Source organism: Anguilla anguilla, chromosome 6 (assembly GCF_013347855.1).
Source record: "Anguilla anguilla isolate fAngAng1 chromosome 6, fAngAng1.pri, whole genome shotgun sequence".
Taxonomy (NCBI): domain Eukaryota; kingdom Metazoa; phylum Chordata; class Actinopteri; order Anguilliformes; family Anguillidae; genus Anguilla; species Anguilla anguilla.
Window position 1 is genome coordinate 57,641,147 of NC_049206.1, and position 23,617 is coordinate 57,664,763.

General features: G+C 50.6%; 1 protein-coding gene across 13 annotated transcripts in view; it reads right to left on the reverse strand.

Moving 5' to 3' along the window:
• LOC118229330 (nesprin-1-like) overlaps positions 1-23,617 on the reverse strand; it is a 186,322-nt gene that overhangs the window by 35,350 nt on the left and 127,355 nt on the right. For 12 of the 13 annotated variants that reach the window (XM_035421203.1, XM_035421205.1, XM_035421216.1 and 9 more), the window contains 27 exons: positions 20,770-20,967; positions 19,147-19,287; positions 17,029-17,154; positions 16,347-16,508; positions 15,070-15,264; positions 14,477-14,656; positions 12,691-12,882; positions 9,750-9,881; positions 9,469-9,569; positions 8,962-9,115; positions 8,516-8,647; positions 8,258-8,413; positions 7,657-7,866; positions 6,878-6,979; positions 6,643-6,762; positions 6,121-6,321; positions 5,478-5,651; positions 4,898-5,029; positions 4,450-4,646; positions 3,489-3,621; positions 2,768-2,950; positions 2,059-2,208; positions 1,566-1,742; positions 1,206-1,361; positions 922-1,077; positions 377-547; positions 45-178 (listed from right to left, as the gene is read on the reverse strand). In XM_035421203.1, the coding sequence (XP_035277094.1) occupies positions 45-178; positions 377-547; positions 922-1,077; positions 1,206-1,361; positions 1,566-1,742; positions 2,059-2,208; positions 2,768-2,950; positions 3,489-3,621; positions 4,450-4,646; positions 4,898-5,029; positions 5,478-5,651; positions 6,121-6,321; positions 6,643-6,762; positions 6,878-6,979; positions 7,657-7,866; positions 8,258-8,413; positions 8,516-8,647; positions 8,962-9,115; positions 9,469-9,569; positions 9,750-9,881; positions 12,691-12,882; positions 14,477-14,656; positions 15,070-15,264; positions 16,347-16,508; positions 17,029-17,154; positions 19,147-19,287; positions 20,770-20,967 (4,265 nt within the window). The remainder of the gene's footprint in view (positions 1-44; positions 179-376; positions 548-921; positions 1,078-1,205; positions 1,362-1,565; positions 1,743-2,058; positions 2,209-2,767; positions 2,951-3,488; positions 3,622-4,449; positions 4,647-4,897; positions 5,030-5,477; positions 5,652-6,120; positions 6,322-6,642; positions 6,763-6,877; positions 6,980-7,656; positions 7,867-8,257; positions 8,414-8,515; positions 8,648-8,961; positions 9,116-9,468; positions 9,570-9,749; positions 9,882-12,690; positions 12,883-14,476; positions 14,657-15,069; positions 15,265-16,346; positions 16,509-17,028; positions 17,155-19,146; positions 19,288-20,769; positions 20,968-23,617) is intronic. The other variant, XM_035421209.1, reaches the window with a different exon arrangement.

A 23,617-nucleotide genomic window follows, 5' to 3' on the forward strand; every position in this document is an offset into this window, starting at 1 on the left:
TCCTGTCTCACAAATAATGACTGAACACTTCCTGTTAGCCGTACCTCATGTTGACGTCCTTGAGGGTGGTGTTGAGGGTGTCGGCGACGGACGGGTGGCACTCCTTCAGCAGCTGGTGCGTGACCGAGCCGAACCTCCTCAGGCTGCTCTCCTGCTTCTCTAGCTCCTCCTGCAGGTTCTGCAGAGACACTGCAGTCAGCACAGCCGCCCCCACACGCAACACACATTCACCCCAGTCCAGGCTAGTGGGCTACACAGGACGATTGTCAGACGATCTGACTTCTTGAAATACTTTACAGTCGATGGAGAATTACTGTAGGCAGAGAAATTCTCACGAGACCCAAACGTTGCTAGGACCCGGACCGAGGTTCCGTACCTGCAGGTTCTCCACCTGCACCTGGACGGCCTCCAGGGAGCCGGTGAGGAGGCGGAACCGGGACACGGAGTACCGCCCCTCCATCAGGTAGCCATTGATCTCCTCGGACGCCCGCCTGTACACGTTCCACTGGTCCAGCACGGACTTCAGGCTGATCTTCAGCTGTCCGATCTGCACGCAAATCGGACAAAAAGCAACGCGTCAGGTCACTCAGTCAGCTGAAACCGTGTTTTACATCAATAAAGTGAATTAGCCAAAACTGAGAGTCTTGTCAGGCTGCTGAATCAGCACAAGCTGTGACTGACCATTTCACTGGGATACTGTTTTTGTATTTATTAGTTTTCGATGATTCAAAAACGCCCTCATATACCACAAGAACACAATCCCTTTATCCAGCTGCATATTCACTGAAACAGATCAACGCAGATTCCCAGTGGCTGTGTCCCAAGTGGAATGGGAACTGGCAACCCCACTAGCAGTGAGAGCAGCCCCTAAGGCACTTGACCGTAAACACAGAGGTGACATCATAAGATGAGGAAACCCACCAGGTGGTCCAGGTTGGCCCAGCTGTGGTTGAGCCCCTGGAGCGCGTCCATGACGACGGCACATGCCTCCTCCTTCTTGTTCTGGATGAGAGCGCAGCCCCGCTCCTCCACCTTCTCCACCTCCCTCTCTTTCTCCTTCACCAACTCCTCCAGCTCCTGGAGAGTGAGAGATCGCCAAACCAGAGACTTCTCATTTCTCAAGAGCGAGCAATATGAACAGGTAACATCCACCACAGCATCACCTGTAGTCTTTGGAGGGCATGCTGTGCTGTCCTGTATCCTACCTGGCAATCTTTCAGGGCATTCTGCACCGAGGCCAGGTCCTCTATCCGGTGCTTTTTCTTCAGCTTTTCCTCCTGTGCGGTGAACCAGGTCTTCAGGGTCTGCACATTGCTCTCGTACTCCAGCCACGCCTCCAGCAGAGACTCTAGCATCTGGATCTGAGGGAACGCACAAGCGATGTTGGAGAGGATGAGCTCTATGGTTCCTTCTAAGCAAGAACCTCCGACTGATATCTATGGTACTTTCATAGAGATTAGCAGCTGTGGCCGATTTCTATGGTACGTTCTCAGTGATGAGAAGCTCTGATTGATTTCTATGGTACCCTCTCTGTGATGAAAACCTCTGGCTGGTTTCTATGGTACCTTCTCGGTAATGAGGCCCTGCAGAATCTGCCAGCGGCGGTTCATGGCGCCCAGCCTCTCGGCGAAGTCGGTCTTGTCGCTCCGCTTGCTCTCCACATCCTGGCTGCTGATCTGCAGGACCGACTGGTTCACAAAGTCCACGGTCAGCTGCTTGCAGTTCACATCGATCTTGAAGCCCTTGGAGGAAACAAAGTGGAATCAATTCAGCATATCCTCATACAGTAACCCTAGAGCATTAAATAAATCTGCAGTGTCTTGCAGAAACCTCCAAACAATGGAATTCTCAGAAGGCTTCTTTTTTCCATACGCCAACACAGTATTATAGTTCAGTCAAGTAGGATTTTGAATAAACTTTTAGTTCATGAATCACTAGACTTAAGTTTCATAACTCAAGAACTAGCACAGAGATGGGCGAGCACTTCCAATGTTTTTAAAAAGAACAGACATGACGAATAAAATTAATAACATGAAGACGGGGGGGGGCGGTCGTTACCTTGTACTTCTGCAGGTAGTCCCGGATGGCCTGGGACCCCACCACCCCCCGGATCTTCTCCTGGTCCTCCTCCATCACGTTCTCCATCAGCGAGATCCAGCTCATCAGCTCGGTGATGGCGTGCCGAGATGCCAGCTTCTCCATCTGGAGCTGGGGGTACACAGATGCCCAACGCAGCCTTTAGCCTTTAGCCTTTAGCTTCAACTGCTAACTTCTGCTTCAGTCTCAGCTTCAGCTTCAGACTGGGTCAAAAGCATTCAACAGAACGCTGTGCTATACTGAGAACAGGACTGAGTACAATGGCAGGAAGGACCTAGCCTCGGGGGATTCATTCAGACCAGGATATGTGTTGAGCACATACGGGGCATGTTATTATGTGGCGGTGTTTATCGGTGCGTGCTACACATTGCGCACATACAAGTTTGTGGTGGATGGGGTTTATGCTGGTGTTACCAGGTGTTAGCTTGATACAAGGGGTGCTTGTGGTATGCAATTATGCAATCTACATGTCTGTGAGTGTCAGTGTTTGTGAATGTTGGTGTATGCTGGTGCATGCTGGTGTATGTTGGTGCATGTTGGTGAATACTGGTCCATGTTGGTGTATGCTGGTGCATGCTGGTGCATGCTGGTGTTCACGGACATGCATTAGCGCATGTTGACCAGCGTTTGTGAGACTGCATGCATGCGGTGCATGCGGCGGCGCGGGTACCTGGTGCAGCTTCTCCTGCACCACGGGGATGCGCGTGAGCAGCTCGGCCCACTGCGTGTCCACCTGCGCCAGAGCCGCCCGCAGCCCCGCCGTGTCCACCTTCTTCAGCCGCATCAGCTGGTTGCCCGTGCTCAGCACCGACGACTTCAGCGACGACTTGGCGTCCACTTCCTTGGAGAAGTCCTGAGGGACGAGGGGGAAAGGGAGGAGGACGTGAGCTACAGCCCCGCCCGCACTTTGGTTTTTCCCCCACTTCCAATGTCCCAGAGAAAACAAAATGGCTGCATTTCCAGGTCAGGTCAGTTGGATCCATCCAAATGCTAGAGCTAGAGTTCTGTCTAGAGTGTCAAGCTAAGTGCTTCATGACAAAGACTCGGACTGCTCCATTTGCTTAACCACTCTTGAGCCTTAGAGGTGCCAAAATGACTCTAAATGCCACCCATACAAAGCCACCTTGGTATTAGTGTAATAATTCCAAAGAAAGTGGACTGCTAGCTTTTTGTGATAACTCTACTCTTGACATTGCACGGCCCTTTACCCCTGGATGGCCTGTTGAGACGAGCCAAAACTGCAGGCTTGGGGCGCTAAGAAACTGCAGCTGAAGCTCTATGAAGGCCTCGAGAGGCCACGCAAAAGCCAGAAGTGGCAGCAGGACGCGGGTACTGAGTGAACAGATCAGGAGCGCAGTGTGATCGATCTCGACCCCTCCAGGAACTCTCACCAGGAAGGCCAGAAGGTGGTCCCTGACGGTCTCAAGCTCCTGGGGCACGGTCACCGACTGGGTGGTCCAAAACTCCAGGCGGTCCAGAGCGGACCGCAACCACTGGTTCAGCTCGGAGGACTCGGTCTGGTACCTGTGGGGGGGGGGGGGGGGGGGGGCGGGCGAGGTCACATGACAAGCATTCAGGTCGGCATCCAACTATGATAGCTAAAAAGGACACTACAATATAATGGTAATGAGACCGAGCTTGGACCTCAAATCCCAGGCAGGGTAGTGATATGTGTACCTTTGAGCGATGTACTTAACCCAGTTAAATATTAAGCTGTGTAAATTGATTTTGAAAAAATGACTATAAAAATAAGCCATGTATGTCGATCTGGATTTCTGCTAAATACCTAAATGTTACTCCTACTTGGAATCCCGTATATTTACAAAGGACTGCTATTCAATGACCGTTTCACGCACAGCGAGATTCATTAAGTGCTCAACCGCCATCTGGGAAATCCCACTGAAGTTCTGTAAACAGCGTCAAACTCACGGATTTCACGATCAAAGTAAACAAGGGAACACGTCTATGAATCACCATGATCAAAGAACCAGAGATCTCCCTGTAGAGTCCATTCCCCTTCCTTCAAGTAACATTATAGCAGCTCAGTCCTGATGTACTGTTATATGACATAGTACAGGCTTGTGAGGACGTTATTTATGTGTGTGCGTGTTTGTGAGTGTGTATGTGTGTCTAAAAGAGGGAGTGTGTGTGTGTGTGTGTGTGTGTTTTATAGGGTGTGTGTGTGTGTGTTTTATAGGGTGTGTGTGTGTGTATGTGTGTTATAGGGTGTGTGCGCGTGCGTGTACATGCGTGTGTGTGTGTGTTAGAGGGTGTGTGTGTGTGTGTGTCTGTGTGTGAGTGTGTGTGTGCGCATGCGCATGCATGTGTGTGTGTCTGGAGGCAGCCCCTGACCGTGTCCAGTGCTTGAGGATGGAGTCCAGCCGGTGCAGCTCTTTGTTGACCTTGGTGGTGCTGTTGAGCCAGTGCTCCCCCAGCTGGGTGAGCTGGTTCTCCAGGTCCGAGCAGCACACCGACAGCAGCAGCCTCTTCCCGTCCTCCAGAACCTGGTACAGCTGGTGCTGGTGCTGCGTCAAGTTCAGCTTCAGTCGCTGTGGGCGCAGAAAGGAGTTAAGACAAACCTGATTGGCTGTGCTTCCGGGCTCTCTGCATGCAGGAAGCAGTGTCCACCAATCACCATAGCTGTTGTTCTGTTGGTTGTTACCTCTCTGGTTTTCACCATTAAGGTGATGTCACAACTGTCTGTATGTGTGTGTATTTGAGAGTGAGTGTGTTTGAGCACATGCACGTGTGTGTGTGTGTGTGTGTGAGAGAGAGTGTGCGTGCGTGCGTGTGTGTATACCTGATATAGGGCGATTCTCTCGGTCAGTCTCTCCTCGGTCTCCTCCACCAGACCCACGATGGGGATGCTGCCCTCTACTGTCTCCAGCTGCCGGTGCAGGGCCTGGTAGTCCTGCTCCAGACTGCTCCAGGACTGAGAGAGCACACAGCACACGTACGGCAAGCACAGAGGATCAAAAACCAGAGCACAAACAAACACAAGCCCACATGCGCGCACGCACACACACACACACACACACACACACACACATAGAATACAAATCTCAATTCTACAAGTAGACAACAAAACAAGCAAACAAATACACTGTAAAAAATGCAAATTTAAAATAAGGAAAGATAAGCATCATTTAAAAATAAGCAAGATACTGTATATCAAAACAAAGAATATAATATTAAATTAAGAAAACTAATCTTGCTGCATAAGAAAATTAATCTGAAAATGGAAAAATACAATTTATGTCTGAATTTTAAAAGATAATATCATTATGATTTCATTTTTCGTAGCATAAACTTTACGTGATTGTGATTAATTTTTTTTTTGCAGCGTAATGTTGGTTGTTGGTTGATGTTGGGGTGCTGACCTCCAGGATGTACTCCAGCTCCACACCCCTCTTGTGGGCCTGTTTGAGGACCCCTTGCGCCTGGGCCATGGTCTCCTCCAGAGTCTGGCTCTCCCGCGGGAGCAGGAAGCTGCTGATCTTCCGGAAAAACGTCTCCGTCAGGATCATGTGGGACTCCAGGCCCTGGAAGAACTCCTGAGAGGGGGGAGGGGAGGGGAGGGGAGGGGAGGGGAGGGGGGGGGGGAGAGGAAAGAGTCACGGAGCGTGCCCGTCGAAAAAAAACATGCTCGACCTCACCCTTCAAAAACCGCGCTCAAATCTGCCCGCCAAAAGTTGTGGTCGACCTCGCCTATGAAAAACCGCGAATCGACCTCACCCATCAAAAACCACGTTCAACCTTGCCTGTAAAAAAACTGCGTTCAAGCTTGCCCGTCGAAAGTCGCGTTCAAGCTTGTCTGTTCACACTAATCATGCTTTCTGAGAGCTGTGTGACCAATATTCTTGTAAATATATGGACTTACACGATAAATAGATTTCACAGCCGTGCAACCATGTAATTTAAACTGCAGTGTTTGAAAGTTGCAATATTGCAGTATCATCTCAGTAGCGTATTTTAATCCAATGTGTTTTCAACATTCATTTCCACACGGGAGAAGAGCCCTACTTTGTGCTTGTCCAGCAGGTTCTGGACCTCCGCCACCGAGCCGGCCATCATCTTCTGGTCGGCGGCCATCTTGTCCTGAGCGGTGTCGATGAGGTCGGCCAGGTCCTGCAGGGCCCGCTCGTACTGGGCCTTCAGCGCCAGGTTCTGGTTCAGCCCGCTGCAGCGCGAGCCCACGGTCAGCACCAGCTCCTCATACATGTCCTGGGAAAACACAGGGAAACACAAGGTCCTCATGAGGGAAACACAAGGTCCTCATGAGGGAAACACAAGGTCCTCATAAGGGAAACACAAGGTCCTCATAAGGGAAACACAAGGTCCTCATAAGGGAAACACAAGGTCCTCATAAGAGCAGTAATACAAGACACAGCACTAATATGATTGGATCAGTTTATGTAGGTTTATCGGTTACCCATACTAGCAATCAGTCTATGGCAGCAGTGTGTGTGTGTGTGTTCGTATTTATATGCGTGTGTGTGTGTGTGTGTGTGTGTGTGATTGAGGTAATCGAGTACACGGCAGTACCTGCAGCTTGAGCAGCTCTTGCGTTGAGCCCTGGTCGGGCTGTAGCTCCTCTCCCGTGGATTTGAGCTCGCAGATCCTCTGCTCAATTTCCCTCAGACTGTCCTCTGCCTCCGAGATGCACTGGAGGGAGAGAGAGGAACCGCACTGTCAGGGTGTGCTTCCACACCAGGACAGGGGAGGACAGGAGCGCGAGGCGCTGCTCTGAGGGTACACACACACACACACACACACACACCTCCATCTGTTTGGAGGCTGGTCGGTCCAGAGCCTCGGTCAGAGTCTGCAGGACCTGGTATCTGGTCTCACTCAGAGCCGTGAAGAGCAGCCGCAACTCCGTCTGTGTGCGTGACAAGAGAACCGTTAGCATTTACACTAACCTGTACACATATACATACAAAAATGCATAATCCATGTACATACATACATATATATGCAAACACGGGCCAACGTACACTCATATACATACACAATAACCCCTACAAACACATACTCAAACCCACAAGCACACACACTTACACAAACCCATGTACACTCTCAAAAATACACTTGATCCATTCACACGCACACACACACACACTCCTACACCAACCAAGGTGGGCTAGACACAGACACACTTTCACCAACATGCTAACACACACACACACACTCTCTCTCTCTCACACACACGCGCACACGCGCACATGCACACACGCACACTCCTACACCAACCAAGGTGGCCTAGACACATAGACACACTTTCACCAACATGCTAACACACACACACACACACACTCTCACACACACACACACGCGCGCACACGCACACATGCACACACGCACACTCCTACACCAACCAAGGTGGCCTAGACACACAGACACACTTTCACCTACATTCTAACACACACACACACTCTCTCGCTCTCACACACACACACACACACACTCTCTCTCTCTCTCTCTCTCTCACACACACACCCACACTCTCTCTCTCTCACGCGCACACGCGCACACGCACACACGCACAGACGCACAGACCTGAAAGGCAGCGAGCTCCTGCATGCGTCTCCTGGTGTCCTCACAATGCTGGCCCACCACTGAGTCCAGGGACCCGAGTCGCGCAGCCAGGTAGTCCAGCGTCTCCTCCATCACCTCCTGGTCCTCACCGCCCAGCCCCTCCTCACTCCCCAGCACCTCCCTGCTCCTCCCCACCTCCTCTGTCACCTCTGCCAGATCCTTCTTCAAAGCCTGAATAAGGACCAAATCCAAACTCAGTCACATGACCCACAGCACAGCTGCCCTGGGCTGAATTATTATTCATTATTACTTTAATGTTCTTTACACTTTTGACACCCCAGAAACTTTATGGAAAAAGAATATACTCTCAAGATGTCACAAAACTTAAAAATGTACAGAAAATTGTACAAATTAGTGTTGCTTTTAGTTGCCAACACAACATAGTTTTAGTAATTGCTAATCTTGCCAAAGTGCTTTCATAAAGACGAAAATATGTATTTTCATTCAATTGCAAGTTTTTTTTATTGAATCCAGGCCCCGGTTTACTACAGAGGGGCACAAATGTTCCTAAAGTCTGAGTTCCTCCATTTTCCCACTAGTGCACGACAACGCGGGTCCTCACCTCCTGGTTACAGAGGTGCGTCTCTGTGTCCTCCGCCAGCAGCACGGGTCCGGAGAACAGGCTGTTCTCCACGCCGTCCAGCCAGGAGGAGCTGGCCGACACAGCGGCGTAGAGCTGCTGCTCCAGGTGAATGCCCTGCTTCTCAGCGCCCCCTGGCTGCGAGGAGGACACATTGCACGACACCGTCACTCAGCGCTCAGAGCTCGTCGAACCAAAACGCAGGATGAGGAAGGAACCGGAGGGGGGGGGGGGGCGTACCTGCGAGCGCGCCTCTTCGTAAGCCTGGCTGAAATCCCCAAACAGAGACTTTAGGGAGGACTTGTCCTGAGCTTGCGCCTCTCCTTTGAACGAAGGCCCGGAGGTGGTGACTCTGCTGGGCCTGTTGTACACCTGGGAGTCACAGGGAACGAAAAACAGGAACATGGGCAAACTCTCTTCCCATGACACAAGACGGAAGTAGCAAATGATCAAAAAGACCCACTGACATGCGCTATATTTCTGGAATGGTCACAGGTGCACTACTAGTACTAATAATAATAATACGAGTAATAATAATTTGAAATGCATATTAATAATTGTTTATTACACAATTCAGTAATTAGTGCAAATAATTTAAAAATTGCAATTATTAATGCTACTATTCCTGTGACTAATAATAATAATAACAGCATTATTATTAATAATAATAATAATAATAATAGTACAGGCTGCTTGCTGTCCTGCTCCACTGTGCTGTGCAGGAGCTGCAGCTTGGTGCTCAGCTCTTTGCTCAGGCTCTCCCACTTCTGCCTCATCTGATCCAGGGCGGCCTGGCTCTCCTGCTCCAGACCCAGCTCCCGGGGCACGGACTCCGCAGGACTGGAGGGGTGGGAGGGGGAGAGAGGGGGAGGGAGGGAGAGAGGGAAGAGAGATGGAGGGAGGGTGAGAGGAGGACAGAGGGATGAAGAGCATACGGGGGGGAGAGAGAAAAAAGAGAAGGAGAGAGAGTGAGAGGGGGGAGTAGAAGAGAGAGAGAGAGAGAGGAGGAGATGGAGAGCAAGATAGAGGGGGGAAAGAGATAGAGGTACAGTATGAATGAAAGAGGGAGAGTGATGCACAGACCGGGAGAGAGGAAGAGAGGGCACAGAACAGAGGGGGTTACTGGTCTGCAGTGTGGCATAAACTCCAGGGTTTCTGTAGTACACCTGACAGACCTCCACAGGTGCGCTTACCTGGCTCCGTTGGGCGTGGCCTGCTGGGTCAGAATCTCCTCCCCCAGGCTGGCGACGGACTTCAGGAGCTTCTTCTGCTTGTCCAGCTGTTCCTCCAGCTCCTGTAAAAATCACAATCACATGAATGGAGTGACCCATGCCTGGTTCTACTCCCTCCTGAACCCCTCTCAGATAAGCGGCCCGTGGTGGTGCTGTGGTAATCCCATTTCGGTCAGAACCCCCTGAGTACCGCCGGACCCCCCCGGACCCCCCCGCCCCCTCCCCGGTGGCGGTAACCACACCTTCTGCCGCTGCACGCTGTCCTGGTGCTGCAGGGACCGGGTGGAGCGGGCCTGGGCCAGCCAGTCCTGCACGCTGGGGCTCTGGGACAGGGCCGAGTCCGGCTCGATGTCCTCCTGCTCCTGCAGGCAGCCCTGCGGGGTCAGAGGTCAGAGGTCAGAGGGCAGGCAGGACGCAGGCGGTGAGGGCAGGGAGAAAATGCATTGGAAGAAAGACTCGATTCGGAAAACAGATCTGAAATCTTTGGGGAAAAAAAAAAAAAAAGTAAGTTGAATGATGATGAATAAGGAGCAGCACATGTGGTATCGACTGCTCGGCCAATCACGACCAATATGCTCAGCCAATCACAGCGTGAACCTGGAATCTGCACAGGAACAACACCTCATTTCCATATCTCCATATTTCACGAGATTAATGGCCATTATGGGCTTGATTTAGTTCTCTCACTTAACGGGTTGTCCTTAACTTTGAGGGGAAAAAACACCCACATTTTGTAAGTGGTTTCTGACATGATATTACAATTGCACATGACAAGAGGCATAATTAAGAAAGCAAAGTGAGTTCAAACTTTTTATAGCCATCTGTACTGTATATTTCAGGTTCCCCTTGAAAAAGAATGTCAATCTGAATGGGGTTTTCCTTGTAAAATATAGGATAAAAATAAAAAATATATATTTTTAAAAAAAGCTAAGGACAAACCGTGAATCTGTTTATTTTTAATTAAGCAACACCCAACATAGGAAACTAGTACCTTTCGGTTTTATTATCCCGACTGTCCATATTTGGAGAGAAACGATAGGAAATACTGCTAAATTAGTCTTATCTAATTACAGGAGGGTAGGATCGCACCCGAGTCTACAGAAAGCTGAGAGCAGCAGCAAGATAGGATCACACAGAATTACGGCAAATAAAGATTTGGGGTGAACTGATTTTTGCATTTTCAAGATTCTAGCATCCAACACCAGACTGCACTCGCCACAGGAAATGGGAAAGTGGGGCTCCATGAACCTCCAAACAGAGTGTTTCTACCGTGACTCAGGGATCTTAACAGGGCCAAAGTCACATGACTGGCTCACACAAGTCAGTGATTGACAGCTGCCAGTGGCTCCGCCCCATTATCGGGTTCATGACCCCTCAACTCTCCCATTGCCATCTGTCCACTGTCATGACTTGGCTGTATTTCAGCAGGACAAAATGACGACAATGCCGGGTCAAGGGCGAAAAGATGTGGCTGAGAACAGCGAAAACAATGTTCACGTCTCTCCAAATAAAAATAGCAGCTAGCACCTGGACCGGATTTTTGCATGACTGGTATGCACTTCCCGACCAATCTCCACCAGAAATGGGCTGCACGGTGACCTTTAACCTCTTTATGACACCAGTCCGGTGACCCGCGGGACAGTAGGCCTTTATGGCGAGAGCCCGTTTGCCCACAACAATGGACTGAGTGGGACTGTTCTGCCCCTTTATAGCCCAGGACAAACGACCATTGACAGGGCAGTAGACAGATTGGGGGGGCGGAAGGGGGGGGGGGTAGAGAGGCAGTGACACACAACAAGCGGGACGGGACATTACGCGCGCTCTCCGATGCCCTTCCAGCTCGTCCCACGCCAGAGAGGCCTGTGGGATAGACAGGAGTGCGCACGTGAGTCAGGACGGACCACACCCCCCCCCCCCCCCAAAACCCCACCTCCAGTCAACTGGATTACAGCAAAGCTTCTCATTTCAGCAGCAACCATTGCAGCACAGTCAGCACTGCTGTGAACTGTAGCTCCAGACTATAAGGAAGAGGCTTGTTACTGGAAGCCTTTAGGTTAAAGAATAAGAAGATATGACATAAGATATGGTTGTAAGGAGTAATGTGTACGGACAGAAATTGTGCACGATTGTTTGTTTGTACCTCTGCAGTAATTGCCAACATCAAGGGCCCTGGCTTGTCGGCCTCTCTGACAACACACTTCCGCAAAAATAGAACAGATTATCCCCTCTTAGCGATCTGGCTGCTATGACAAACTTTCTGACGAGTGAAAGTGTGTTTTTTTTTGGCACGTGCAAAGTGTTGTCTCTCGCAGCGATTCAAGCTGAGCGTATTCCTCGCCTACGTTTAGGAATTAAAAGTCAAAATTCCTGGAACCCCTTTCCATCAAACTTCCTATATTAGACTAAAACAGAAATACATACATAAAGAGCATTGTTTACATATTATTGCCAGGAAGGAGGGAATCTCCTAGCAACCAATGGGGTTTGAGGTTGCCCTGGAAACCCTTCAAGGGAACATTCCAGGGTTTCATTCAGAAATCAATCTTCCCCTCGAGGCTGTGATATCTGATGCATATCATTCTGTGTACACACAAAAATATATTTACTTATTTTTTCTATAATTTTGTTTCAGACAACCCTGCTCACCCAGCCGACTGTTAAACGTTAATCTGGATCGACCTTCTACAGAATCAGCCGAGCAGGTACTGGGCCATCTCAGGATTTCTAATGACGTCAGGGATTTCCCAGACTACCGTCCGGCATGACAGGGCTCTAAGGCCAGGAAGTCACGGAACAGGCGTGCAGGTGCGCAGGTGCACAGGTGCACAGTGTCTGTGAGACACAGCGCTCTCTGCTCTCACGCGCAGAACTGCCACAGAAAAAACGCCTCACCTGGGCTCACCTGGATGTTGATCTATTTGCTTGCGTGAGACAGAGACAGAGTTCACCTGCGTGTTCTGATTTGATTTGATGTTGATGTGTGCTCAGTTGAGACAGGAGTATTCATGCTTGCACAGGTGAGACAGAGCTCACCTGTATGTTGATCTGTTTGTGCAGGTTAGACAGGGCTCACCTGTTGGAGATGTCTGCACAGGTGAGGCAGAGCTCACCTGTATGTAGATATTTGTGATGTTTGCGCAGGTGACTGACCTGTATGTTGATCAGTTTGCACGGGTGACTGACCTGTATGTTGATCTGCTTGTCCAGCAGCATCCTCTGCAGCTCCAGCAGGCTGCTCTTCAGGCTGCGCAGCCGGACGGCCAGCTGCTCGCCCTCCTCGCGCGTCTGGGCCTTCCCCTCCAGCAGCAGGCTCTCGCTGTGCACCGACAGCTCCGCCAGCACCGCCACCTTCTGCTCGATCTCCAGCAGCATGTCCTGGAGCAGCAGGAAGAGGGAGGCCAGCTCAAACATGCCGTCCGCCGCCCCGGGGCCCACGCGCTTCTCCGTCCGTCCCCCGCCCCTCTTCCTCCTCCTCCCCCCCTCCTCCTCCTCCTCCTCCCCCCCCGGTGACTTCACCGGCTCGGTGGCGTGGGGCCTCCGGCGGCCCGGGCGGCGGCGATGGCGGCCCGCCTCACCGCCGGCGCTCCGCGGCGGTACATTGTCCCCGAGCGGCGGCTGGCACCGCCGACCGCGCGACCGTCTCCGGGCCTAGCGCCCCTCCCCTCAGAAAGAGACGAAACCGTGGCGGGACCTCAGAACCGGAGCGCGCATCGCCGAGCACGCCGGAAAAAAGAGTCGCGCTCCACCCTCCCACCCCCCCCTCGAGAGAGAGAGAGAGAGAGAGAGAGCACCCCCGCCCGTCTCCCGCCTCGGCTGTGTCGCGCCTCGAAGCAAGCGCCGCAACTGTCTCTTTCAGCGACCGCGAATAGTCTGCTCGCGGGCGGACCGCCTCCCTCTCCACGCCCCCCACCCCCCTCCCGCGCCTGCTGGAGCCTCCCGCTTGGATTTCCAAGCAAGTCCTCCCAGCCCCCCCTCCCCCCCTGGTTTCCAACCAATCACGCTCCAGGATCCTATTTATCAGCCAAGGCCGTCGCCCCTGGCAACCCTGACTAGTGTCCAATAGAATTAGTCCCTGTGGAGGCACGTGTGTAATCTCCTTAAGACTCTAACAGCTTAAGGACCCACCTGGGCACCGGCTCTGTCCTTGCTAACGATCCGTTTCACCTCCGTCTCCTAGCCCCGCCCCCTGCCCCCCACCGCCCAGCCATCACATTCTGAACTCCAAAAATTCAGGAAAACCATTCCTCACTCCGGCAGATGGGGGGGAGGTACTTGACCCCCCTCATCGTCCACACGAACCCGCCCACCCCCCGCCTGCCCCCTCCAAGTGGTTGAAATCTAGAGACAAAGAAGTTTGTTTCCCATGGCAACTGCCTCTTTGTGGCACAAAGTGGGAACGGGGGGTGGGGGGGTGGGGGTGGGGGTGCGTGGAGGAATGCAGTGCCCCGGTGGAAGCCAAATTCAGATTGCCAGGATTCCTGAGAACAGCCCATTTTATAATAAAAATAAATTAAAGTAAAATTTTTAATGGGAAATCACGGCTTTACAATGAAAGGGAGGGAACATGTTTCTGTTGCACAGGAGCACATTCCTTTCATATAGAAATATTATTAATGTAATAAATAATTTTTTTAAATGCTATGAATTTTTTAAAATTTATTTATTTTCTACACAGAGTGATTTTATCCTTGCACATTTTAGAGGAGTACATTATTACAATATTATGATATTAGTGTCCAAGGTAAGCATCACCATAAAGAATCTCACTACCAGGTTATATCTAGTATTCATAAAGAGTACTCATCACCCTGTAATGTGACAGTGGTCAGCACCTGGAATCAGGTCCTGATAGTTCTGCAGGTCTGATAATTAATTTTGAGAGTCTGGCAAAAGCAGGTTCTGGGTGCTGACCGCTGGCTCGTCGGCCTATTCCAGGTGTAAAGGAGGTGGGCGTGGCATGGCGTTTTACCTGGCAGCTGATTAGCTGCTCCTCCATGTCCATTTCCAGGTGGGTGGGGCTAGGCCGGAGGGCGGAGCTTATGGAAGTGCGGGTGGCGAGCAGCCATTGGTCCAGCTCGTCGGCCTCCGTGCGGCAGCGCTGCAGGGCCTGCACCTGCCGCTGCTCCTCCAGCTGGTCGCTCAGCCGCTCCTGCAGGGGGCGCCAAACGGTCAGAAAAAAGCAAACGAGCAGAGGAAAGCACATGTACCCTTACTGACCGGCTCCCCCATAACCTTGACCCAGTGTACTGTATGTTAACCTAAGATTCCTCTATTTTTGTGGGTACAACCACCGTTTATATTGGTGACAGTGCAGGATTGGTGCACTACGATCTCTAGCCTTAACCCTTTGAAGCGCAGGTTTCTTTGGAATGCTTTTTTATTTTCAAAATTCTAAGTCAGTGTTCTAGAACTCCACCGCTTTCAGTTACCCAGGAGCGATTGTGACATCAGCATTGGAATGTTCAGTTCTAAGAACATTCTAATCGCACATTACTCCTTTTCACAGGGTTTAATTGGCAGGAGATAAAGGGGCCAGGTGGTGGCGGCTGCAGGCGACGGTACCTCCAGGAGCTGGCGTTTTCCGGAAGCCTTCATGCGGATGGTGGCCATCCTCTCGGCCAGCACGGTCAGGGTGGACTGCATGGCCAGCTGGTCCGCCGTGTCAGCGTCCATGCTGTCGGAGACCAGCTCCTCGGCGAAGCACGTCTGCAGCTCGTTGATCTCGTCCTGGAGCATCAGGATCTCGTCCATCAGAGCCTGGGGGGGACGGAGATGGGGGGGGGGGGGGGGGGGCGGTGGTCAGTCAAACTCGATAATCGATAATCAAATATTCCCCACCGCCTTCCATCATTTTCCTAAACTCACAGCCTGTAGAATTACTTACACGTCATTAAAGAGAAAGAAAAATAACCCAAAGCACAGTGATATATTACATATTTCACAACTCTCTGAACCATTTCAAAATCTTCAGTATTCCAGAATCCTTTACTTCTGCAAAGTTCCGTGTGTGTGTGTTAGCGCCTTTAGCGCTTTCTGTCGCTCCTCCAGATCCCCAGTGAACCGAGGCGGCACAACAGAAATAAATCCATTGCTGATAATTGCTGCTTTAGAGGCGCACAGATCTCTGCCCTCACAGGGACTGCACCAGCCCAGCGGGAGGCCGATAATAAGCACCGTGTCCCCGTCTCACGAGGGGTTAGGAGAGGACAGCCCTGTGATTATACGCCATCAAACATCACACCCGAACTAAACCACACATCTGCTCTTCTCTTCACAAGGGAAAGACAGACGCGCACAATCTGCTCGTCACAAACCGCGCTGTTCTAAAGCTCACTGCAGGCCGCTGTCTTTGGGAGGGAGCTGATCATGAGAGGATGATGAAGACGAGAATGATGAAGATGAGAGAATCTGCCTGAACGTCTAAAACGAAGTATCACCCTCGTGACCCTCACTGGGAGGCAGCCTGGAGTCTTACAGGAAATGCTAAACCTCACTGGCATTTTCATTATTGTTGTTATTATACACTTTTGCACCAAGGCATGCAAAATTTAATCTGGCGATGAAAAAAAATAAAATAAATCTAACCGCAAACAATCTCTTTATGTTAATCCGACAAGCATGTACTGAAGAGACCGGAGGGGAGGGGGGAAAAAAAAAAAAAAAAAAAAAAAAACATTGATTGTTGTTGGTACAGAGAGCCATAAAAGAACCTGAGGCACAGCCCATTGTCTTAGTCCGGGCTCCTCGCCCCCAATGGAACCCAGCCCCCTCCCCCATGGAACCAACGCCTTGCCCTCCTCCATGCCACGCCACCCCCCCCCCCCATGCCCCGCCCTCACCTGGTGGCCCGCCATCTGGCTCTCGGGGCTCCGGGCCGGCTCCAAGGACTCGTTCAGCTTGACCTCGACGGACTCCATCTTAGTGGAGATGGACTGCAGGGAGTCCTGGTAGTGCTGCTGCCGCTCCAGGGCCTCGTACAGCGTCTTCTGCTTCTCGCTGATCTGAGATCAGCCAGAGAGAGAGGAGGTAAAGACTGTGCCCTTATTAACACTGTGCTGGGTTCTGCTCCTCACTGATCTGAGATCAGCCAAGGAGAGAGACAGAGAGAGGCGGTAAAGACTGTGCCCTTATTAACACTGTTCTGGGTTCTGCTCCTCACTGATCTGAGATCAGCCAGAGAGAGAGGGAGAGAGGCGGTAAAGACACTGTGCTGGGTTCTGTTCCTTACTGACTTCAGATCAGCCAAAGAGAAAGCAGGTCTCCAGGGCTAGACGTAGCTGCGCTAACCGCAGACCTAAAGACAAATTCAACCTTCAGCGGAACAGTTAGGCTACCACTCAGCTAATAGCGGTCTGTGAGAGTTAGCGTGCAAGCTATGAGGACCCAATCTGATTGGCTGTCCTCTTGAGTCGATACACAAGGAGTTGATTCCCCCAAAGCGCTGATGTGGTAAAGACTGTTCTCGTCAACACCGAACACAGAGTCCCGTTTCTCTCTCAAACCCGCGCGGCGCGCACGTACCACGTTCTTCAGCGTCTCCCACGAGCGCTGCAGGTCGTCCAGGTTGGCAACGGCGACGGAGTCCAGCGAGGGGTCGTAGAGCTCCTGGAGAGGGGCCCTGCTGAGGGGCGCTCGTCCCACAGAGGCCTGCGGGGGGCAGCAGAGAGCTCAGCTTTCCTGTCCCCCAGAACCAGGAGTTTGGGGCCCTTTATTCCCTCCAAGGCCCCTCCCACCCCAGAGATTACAACAGTGCCCAAAATAATAGCCGGTATTCGATCAATCGCCGAGTTTGTTTTTAGTGATCACTGAACTCGCTAAAAACCGTGAAGAAAACAGTTTGCTCACTATACCCATAACCTTTATTGTTTGTTATATTTAAGCAAGTCAGTTAATAGAAAAGACAACTGGAAAGAAACCAAAAGAACACACACGCACGCAGGAAAACACGCACACACACACACGCGCACATAAATATACAATACAGACAAGTTAACTGAGTACCAGATTACAACTGTGAAACAGTTTGCAACTGCACAGTTTACAATGAAAATATGCATGGAATATGTATGTAATACGGAGTCTGTAAATAAAAAAACAAAGGGCTGAGGCAATTAAAACCCTGTCCTTTACTTTGACTCACAAATAAAACCAAATTTTTTTTCCTCTTATAAACACATTTTGGTAAGAGCTAATCAACTCTAATCAGCTAGAATCACTAATGCTATTTCAACACACAGTGTTTGCGCTGTTGCATAAATGAAGCACCTGCATATACTTGAACTCTATGTTAAGGACAAATGTTGATTGAACTCCAGCCCTTGTGTTAGCACCACTTGAAAATATTGTGAACTTTATGTTAAGGACAAATGTTGATTGAATCCTGGCAAAAGAGGGCAACTCCAGAAGAGGCCCTTACCCCACAGACCGGCCCTGATTATAGGGGCTTGCTGGCCATGGTTACCATGGTAAAGACCCCAAATGAGCCCCAGCAATGCTCAACCAAACTACACAGTAAGCAAAACCACCTATCATAGATCACCGTGTAAACCACATACCATAGATCGCCTTATGAACTGTATAAATGTCCCGATTGTAGCCAGCGTGATCGTCTTTACAGACCCTGGGGAGGAGAGGTCAGTCGCGTGTGCGACCTCTATGGTACCTCTATTAAAACCCTGTAACTGTCCCACATACTCGCTTTACTCATTTATAAATCAGAAGTCAGGAAAACGAATCCGATTTATCGCCGCCCAGCAAGACTATGAATTTGAGGTCCAAAGACACCAACACTGCTGGTCCTCAATCAAAAAATAACAAGCCTTCAAATAGGTTGTGCAGGGGTCAAGACAGAGCACACGAAACCATTAATCATGGAGCATAACAGCACAGTGGGCTATGGGGGTTAAGTCAGGATTATGTTTTAGAATTCTGATTTGAGGGATGATTTCTGAAAATTCTGATTTGAAGCGTGATTTCTGATGGCAGCGCTGAATGGACATGGAGAGTTTTTTGATTTCATGAGGTGAGAACAATGAAAGCTGATTTAACAATGAAAGAAGAAAATGACGTATCGCCACGGCAGCGGGACCATGATGCAACAGGATACTGTTGTCTTGCAGCTCGATGTTTGGCCAGCTGGTCAAATAAACCACTACGACAGCCCTGTTCCTGGAGATCTACCATCCAGTAGGTTTACACTTCAACCCCAACAAAGCCACACCTCATTCAACAGCCAGAGGCCTTGCTGAGCTGAGCATTAGCAGAATCAGGTGTGCCAAATTAGGGTTGAAATGAAAACCTACAGGACGTTAGATCTCCAGGAGCAGGGTCGGGAACCAGTGCATTTACAACATGGTCCGCTCTGCAGCAGGACGAGGGGATTCGGGGTTTCCAGTTTCAACACAGACTCATAACATTCAGGCCTGGATTCCATTGACCAATGAGGAAGGGAAGCCCAGATTAATTAACCAATGAGAGTTGGTTAATTCAGTTCAGAAAGAAGTCAATGGGACGGGCACGCAAAGTTTTGTTGTCTTTTTTTGAAGCTGGAACCCCCTTAAAATGTGAAAGCAGAGCCCCCGACGCCCCCCCGTCCTGCGCGGAGGCCGGCGGGCCGGACGGCGGGGGGGATGGCGGTACCTGGCCCAGCGAAGCGTCAGCGTTAGCCCCGGGCGACGGGGAGCGGCAGGCGGGCGGGGAGGAGACCTCACTGTTGGTGCCCTCTTCCCCGGACTCCTCGGTTACGGGGGAGAGGAGGGTGTGACAGCGTCCGGCAGTCATCTGACCCGCCCCCCCGAACCCCCACACCACGCCAAGCCCGAACGCGGGTTAGAGAGAGAGAGGGGGGGGGGGGGGGAGAGAGAGAGGGAGGGGGGGGGAGAGATCGAGAGAGAGGGAGGGAGGGTGAGAGAGAGGGAGGGGGCAGGTAAAGTTACCCCAGAGAACGATACAGAGGGAGCAAGAGCACACACAGAGTGGAAGAAGGGGAGAGAAAGAGAAAGACATATAGATATATAGATAGACAGACAGAGAGAGAGAAAGAAAAAAAGAGAGAGAGAATGGAGGGGTTGAGACAGGTAAAGTTACCCCGTAGAAAGACAGAGAGGGAGCAAAAGGACACAGAGTGGAAGGGAAGAGAAAGAGAGAATGAGAAAGAACAGAGAGAGAGAGAAAGAGTCACGGAGGGGAAGAAAGAGAAAGGGAAAAGAGAGGGGAAGAGAGAGAGAGAGAGGAGAAGAGCGTGTCAGTCAGACAGATACAGTATTTGGGAAAGATACACAGAGGCATTAGTCCAGTGAATCAGCGGGAGGCTTTAGGTATGAAGCTTAGCTGCAGAGGCAATCGGACGGGAAGAACACAAACACATCTCAACAGGCCGATCCTTTCCCAGAGCACACGAAGCTGGAACAACAGCGGCAGCCACAATAGCTACTATAACCGCTACCCCCTTCGGCTTAACTATAAATAGCTGATTGCAAACAAGGCGGGGGGTGGGGGGGGGGGGGGGGACGAAGCAAAGGAAACACACAGGCGTGACACACAGCCCAGAACACCATTACCTTACTTTTACAACAACACAAACGTGAAAGCAAGAGAGAGAGAGAGCAGGGCCGTATCTTATAATTCCAGGCAAAAAAAAAAAGGCCCGGCAGAGATTAAAATCAGCAGCATGCTACTGTGTTTACCACACAACACAGGCTGGAAGTAGCAGTGCACCCCCCACCCCCCCACCCTAACCCACTCCGCGTCTAAAGCAACGCACTTCTGTAGGCCAGAGCAGCACCAGAACGCAGCGCCCGCAGCAAGCAGCCGTGCAGGTCAGAGACGAAAGCGGCAGGCTCAGGCACATTCCTTCAGCTCTCTGTTGAACTTGGCGCGCTGTGTTAATGACCACATTTACGACTCGTTCTACATTCCAGATCACATGACGCACGACCGGTCCGGGCCAGGCAGCTACTTCAACCGCAGTGGCGGCAAAGCAAAGAAAAAAACAAAACAAAAAAAAAAAGATCTATAACTTGACAGGGGGAAGAGAGAGAGAAAAGCCCCTTATATTTCCTTATTATCAGATTAGACAAAAGGCATCGGCCAATGAACACGTGCGGGAATCCATGCACAGCCACAGCATCTCAAAAACGGGAAAGACCAAAAGCGCGGCGGGCTGTCTCAGACCGTACAGACAGACAAACATGCAGACAGACAGACAGACAGAGGGGTGAGATTAGAGGGAGGGGTGCTCTGCACCGGTCCCGGGACCCTTACCATGACCACGGAGGGGTGCGCGGGCGGGTTTTTGGGGAGCACCTCGGCGTCCAGCTCGTCCAGCCCCTCGGAGAGCCCCTCCACCTCGGTGACGGTGAGGAGCATGGTGGCGTGCTTGGCCTTCATCGTCAGCATCTTGCACTTGGAGTTGAGCGAGGCGATCTGCTCCTGGTAGCCACGGATCTTCTGGGCCAGCTCCTGCCGAAATACACGGACAACCCCCCCCCCAGCAAAAACCCGTGAGGCTTAATCAAGAGGTTCCGGAGGGAAGGGAGCTCCCCCAAAAAACAAAATAATCGAGTTTAAAATAACCCTGGCTCAGAGCTGAACCGAGCGGCACGCTACGAAGAGGAGGGGGGGAGTGGCCTCGGGAAAAAAGGAGAGAGAGAGAGCGGCGGTGTGTCTCTCCGTGCGCGAGCGAACGAGTGAAGCAGCACCAGCTCCGCCGCGGTGTCACTGCCAGGGGAGCGCTTGGGCTCGCTCGCGGGAATGGGGGGAGGACCAGAGGAGGAAGGGGGGGGGTGGGCGGGAGGGTTTCCGTGACTCACCGCGTCCCGGCAGGCAGGCAGGCAGCCCAACGGGGCTGGCGGGCGCGGTTTAGCAGGATAGCGACGGGAGTAGCCGCGCGATCTCTCTCTCTCTGTCTCTGTGCCACTGAACCACGCAGCGCACACAAAAAAAAAAAACACGCCCTGGATACAGGAAGTGAGCCCCGGCGCAGAATCCACCGCCCCCTCCTCCTCCTCTCCTCCCTCCCTCCCACCCTCCTTCCCTCCTCCCTTTCTTTTTCAGCCCTCCTCTCAGCGCTGGCCCTCCTCCAATCAACGCGCAGCTTCCTCACAACAATAGAGCTCAAAACCACGCAGCAGAGGGGAGGAGACAGAGAGAGAGAGAGAGAGGGGAGGAGAGAGAGAGAGAGAGAGAGAGGGAGAGAGAGAGCTAGCAACAAAAGAGGCAGGCAGGCAGAAAGAGAGAGAGAGAGCACGTGAGAGAGTAAAAGAAAGAGAGAGAGCAAGAAAGCTCGACTTGCTGCCAGGGAGACAGCAGGGTCAGGCCCCACCTCCTGCCCCTCCCCTCCCCTCACAGATGGTTGGTTCCCAGGCAACTTAGGTCATGTGACACGTGAAGCGGTAAAAAAAGAAAAAAACTGCAGTACTTGCTTTCCCACCAAAACAGCTCCTGTTTCTGAGGTAGATTTAACTAAAGCACCTCTATGCTAGGCTAGGGCTTATTATTAGCATTTACCGATCATAGTTCAACTACAAAACACAAAAATTCCCAAGCTTCTGTTAGTTTGCTAGAAGATTATTTTTAACTTGATTTTTTAAACCGTCCGCTATGTACGATTCACGCTACACTACATGAGCATATGGCCATACGTTACATAAGCAAAACATATGTAAACATCTATATGTAAGCTTCCATAGATGCACATACCTTTGGCGAAAACACAACTATCCTTTTCTGTGACACAAGCTAAGGAAATTGAGGAAATGCCTCAGTTTTGTCAGGCTTAACATATATATGCTGTATATAGCACTGAATAAGGTATTATCAAAAAACGATTCTACACCATCCCTCTGCCCATTAGAAATAATTCTGTTCGTTTCAACTCAACTTAACTAAAAAGAAAACAATACGACACATGAATAGAAAAAGTTAAATGTCAAATGACCATGTAAGTCTTTATTACTAGACAAAGGACTTGTTATTCACAGTTTCGTAAAATTGTTATACACAAAAGATTTCCTCTCCTCCCCCCCCCCCAGATTTGTTTGGTGGTAAAGACTTTTGAGAAATTTATGCAAAAATGCCCAGCATGCTTTCTCCTGTAAGGACTGCTTATACATTCAATACCCGAGCAGTCTCCTGTGACATTTGAATAAACGACAAACGGGTTTTGTTAGGGTTAGTGTGATTTTAGGGTTAGGGTTAGGGTGATTTTAGGGTTAGGGTTAGTGTGATTTTAGGGTTAGGGTTAGTGTGATTTTAGGGTTAGGGTGATTTTGGTGTGATTTTAGGGTTAGGGTTAGTGTGATTTTAGGGTTAGGTTTAGGGTGATTTTAGGGTTAGGGTTAGTGTGATTTTAGGGTTAGGGTTAGTGTGATTCTAGGGTTAGGGTGATTTTGGTGTGATTTTAGGGTTAGGGTTAGTGTGATTTTAGGGTTAGGGTTAGTGTGATTTTAGGGTTAGGGTTAGTGTGATTCTAGGGTTATGGTGATTTTGGTGTGATTTTAGGGTTAGGGTTAGTGTGCTTTTAGGGTTAGGGTGATTTTGGTGTGATTTTAGGGTTAGGGTTAGTGTGCTTTTAGGGTTAGGGTTAGTGTGATTTTAGGGTTAGGGTTAGTGTGATTTTAGGGTTAGGGTGATTTTAGTGTGATTTTAGGGTTAGGGTGATTTTGGTGTGATTTTAGGGTTAGGGTGATTTTAGGGTTAGGGTTAGTGTGATTTTAGGGTTAGGGTGATTTTAGGGTGAGGGTTAGGGTGATTTTAGTGTGATTTTAGGACGTGATGCTGATGCTCTCATTGTTCTGAAGCGTGACACTCTGCTGCGGTAGGCTAGGACACGGCAGAAAGAAGTAAAAGTACGTGCTTGTCTCTGATTGCCTAACTAGCTCTTCCATGACAATGATTTACCGTTGATCACTGCATTGCATACTGTGCCCTTGCAGCTTTTTTGATTTGGGCTTAAATGTAGTCCCTCTCGATGGACCTGTAAGTCACCGTAGATAAGCCAACCCAATAAACGGCTGCCATTTCTAAAAAACATTTCCCACCTGTGCACATAACCTTTCTGTACTGTACTAACAAAAAAAAAAAACATGCTTACATACTTCAGACACTGTAT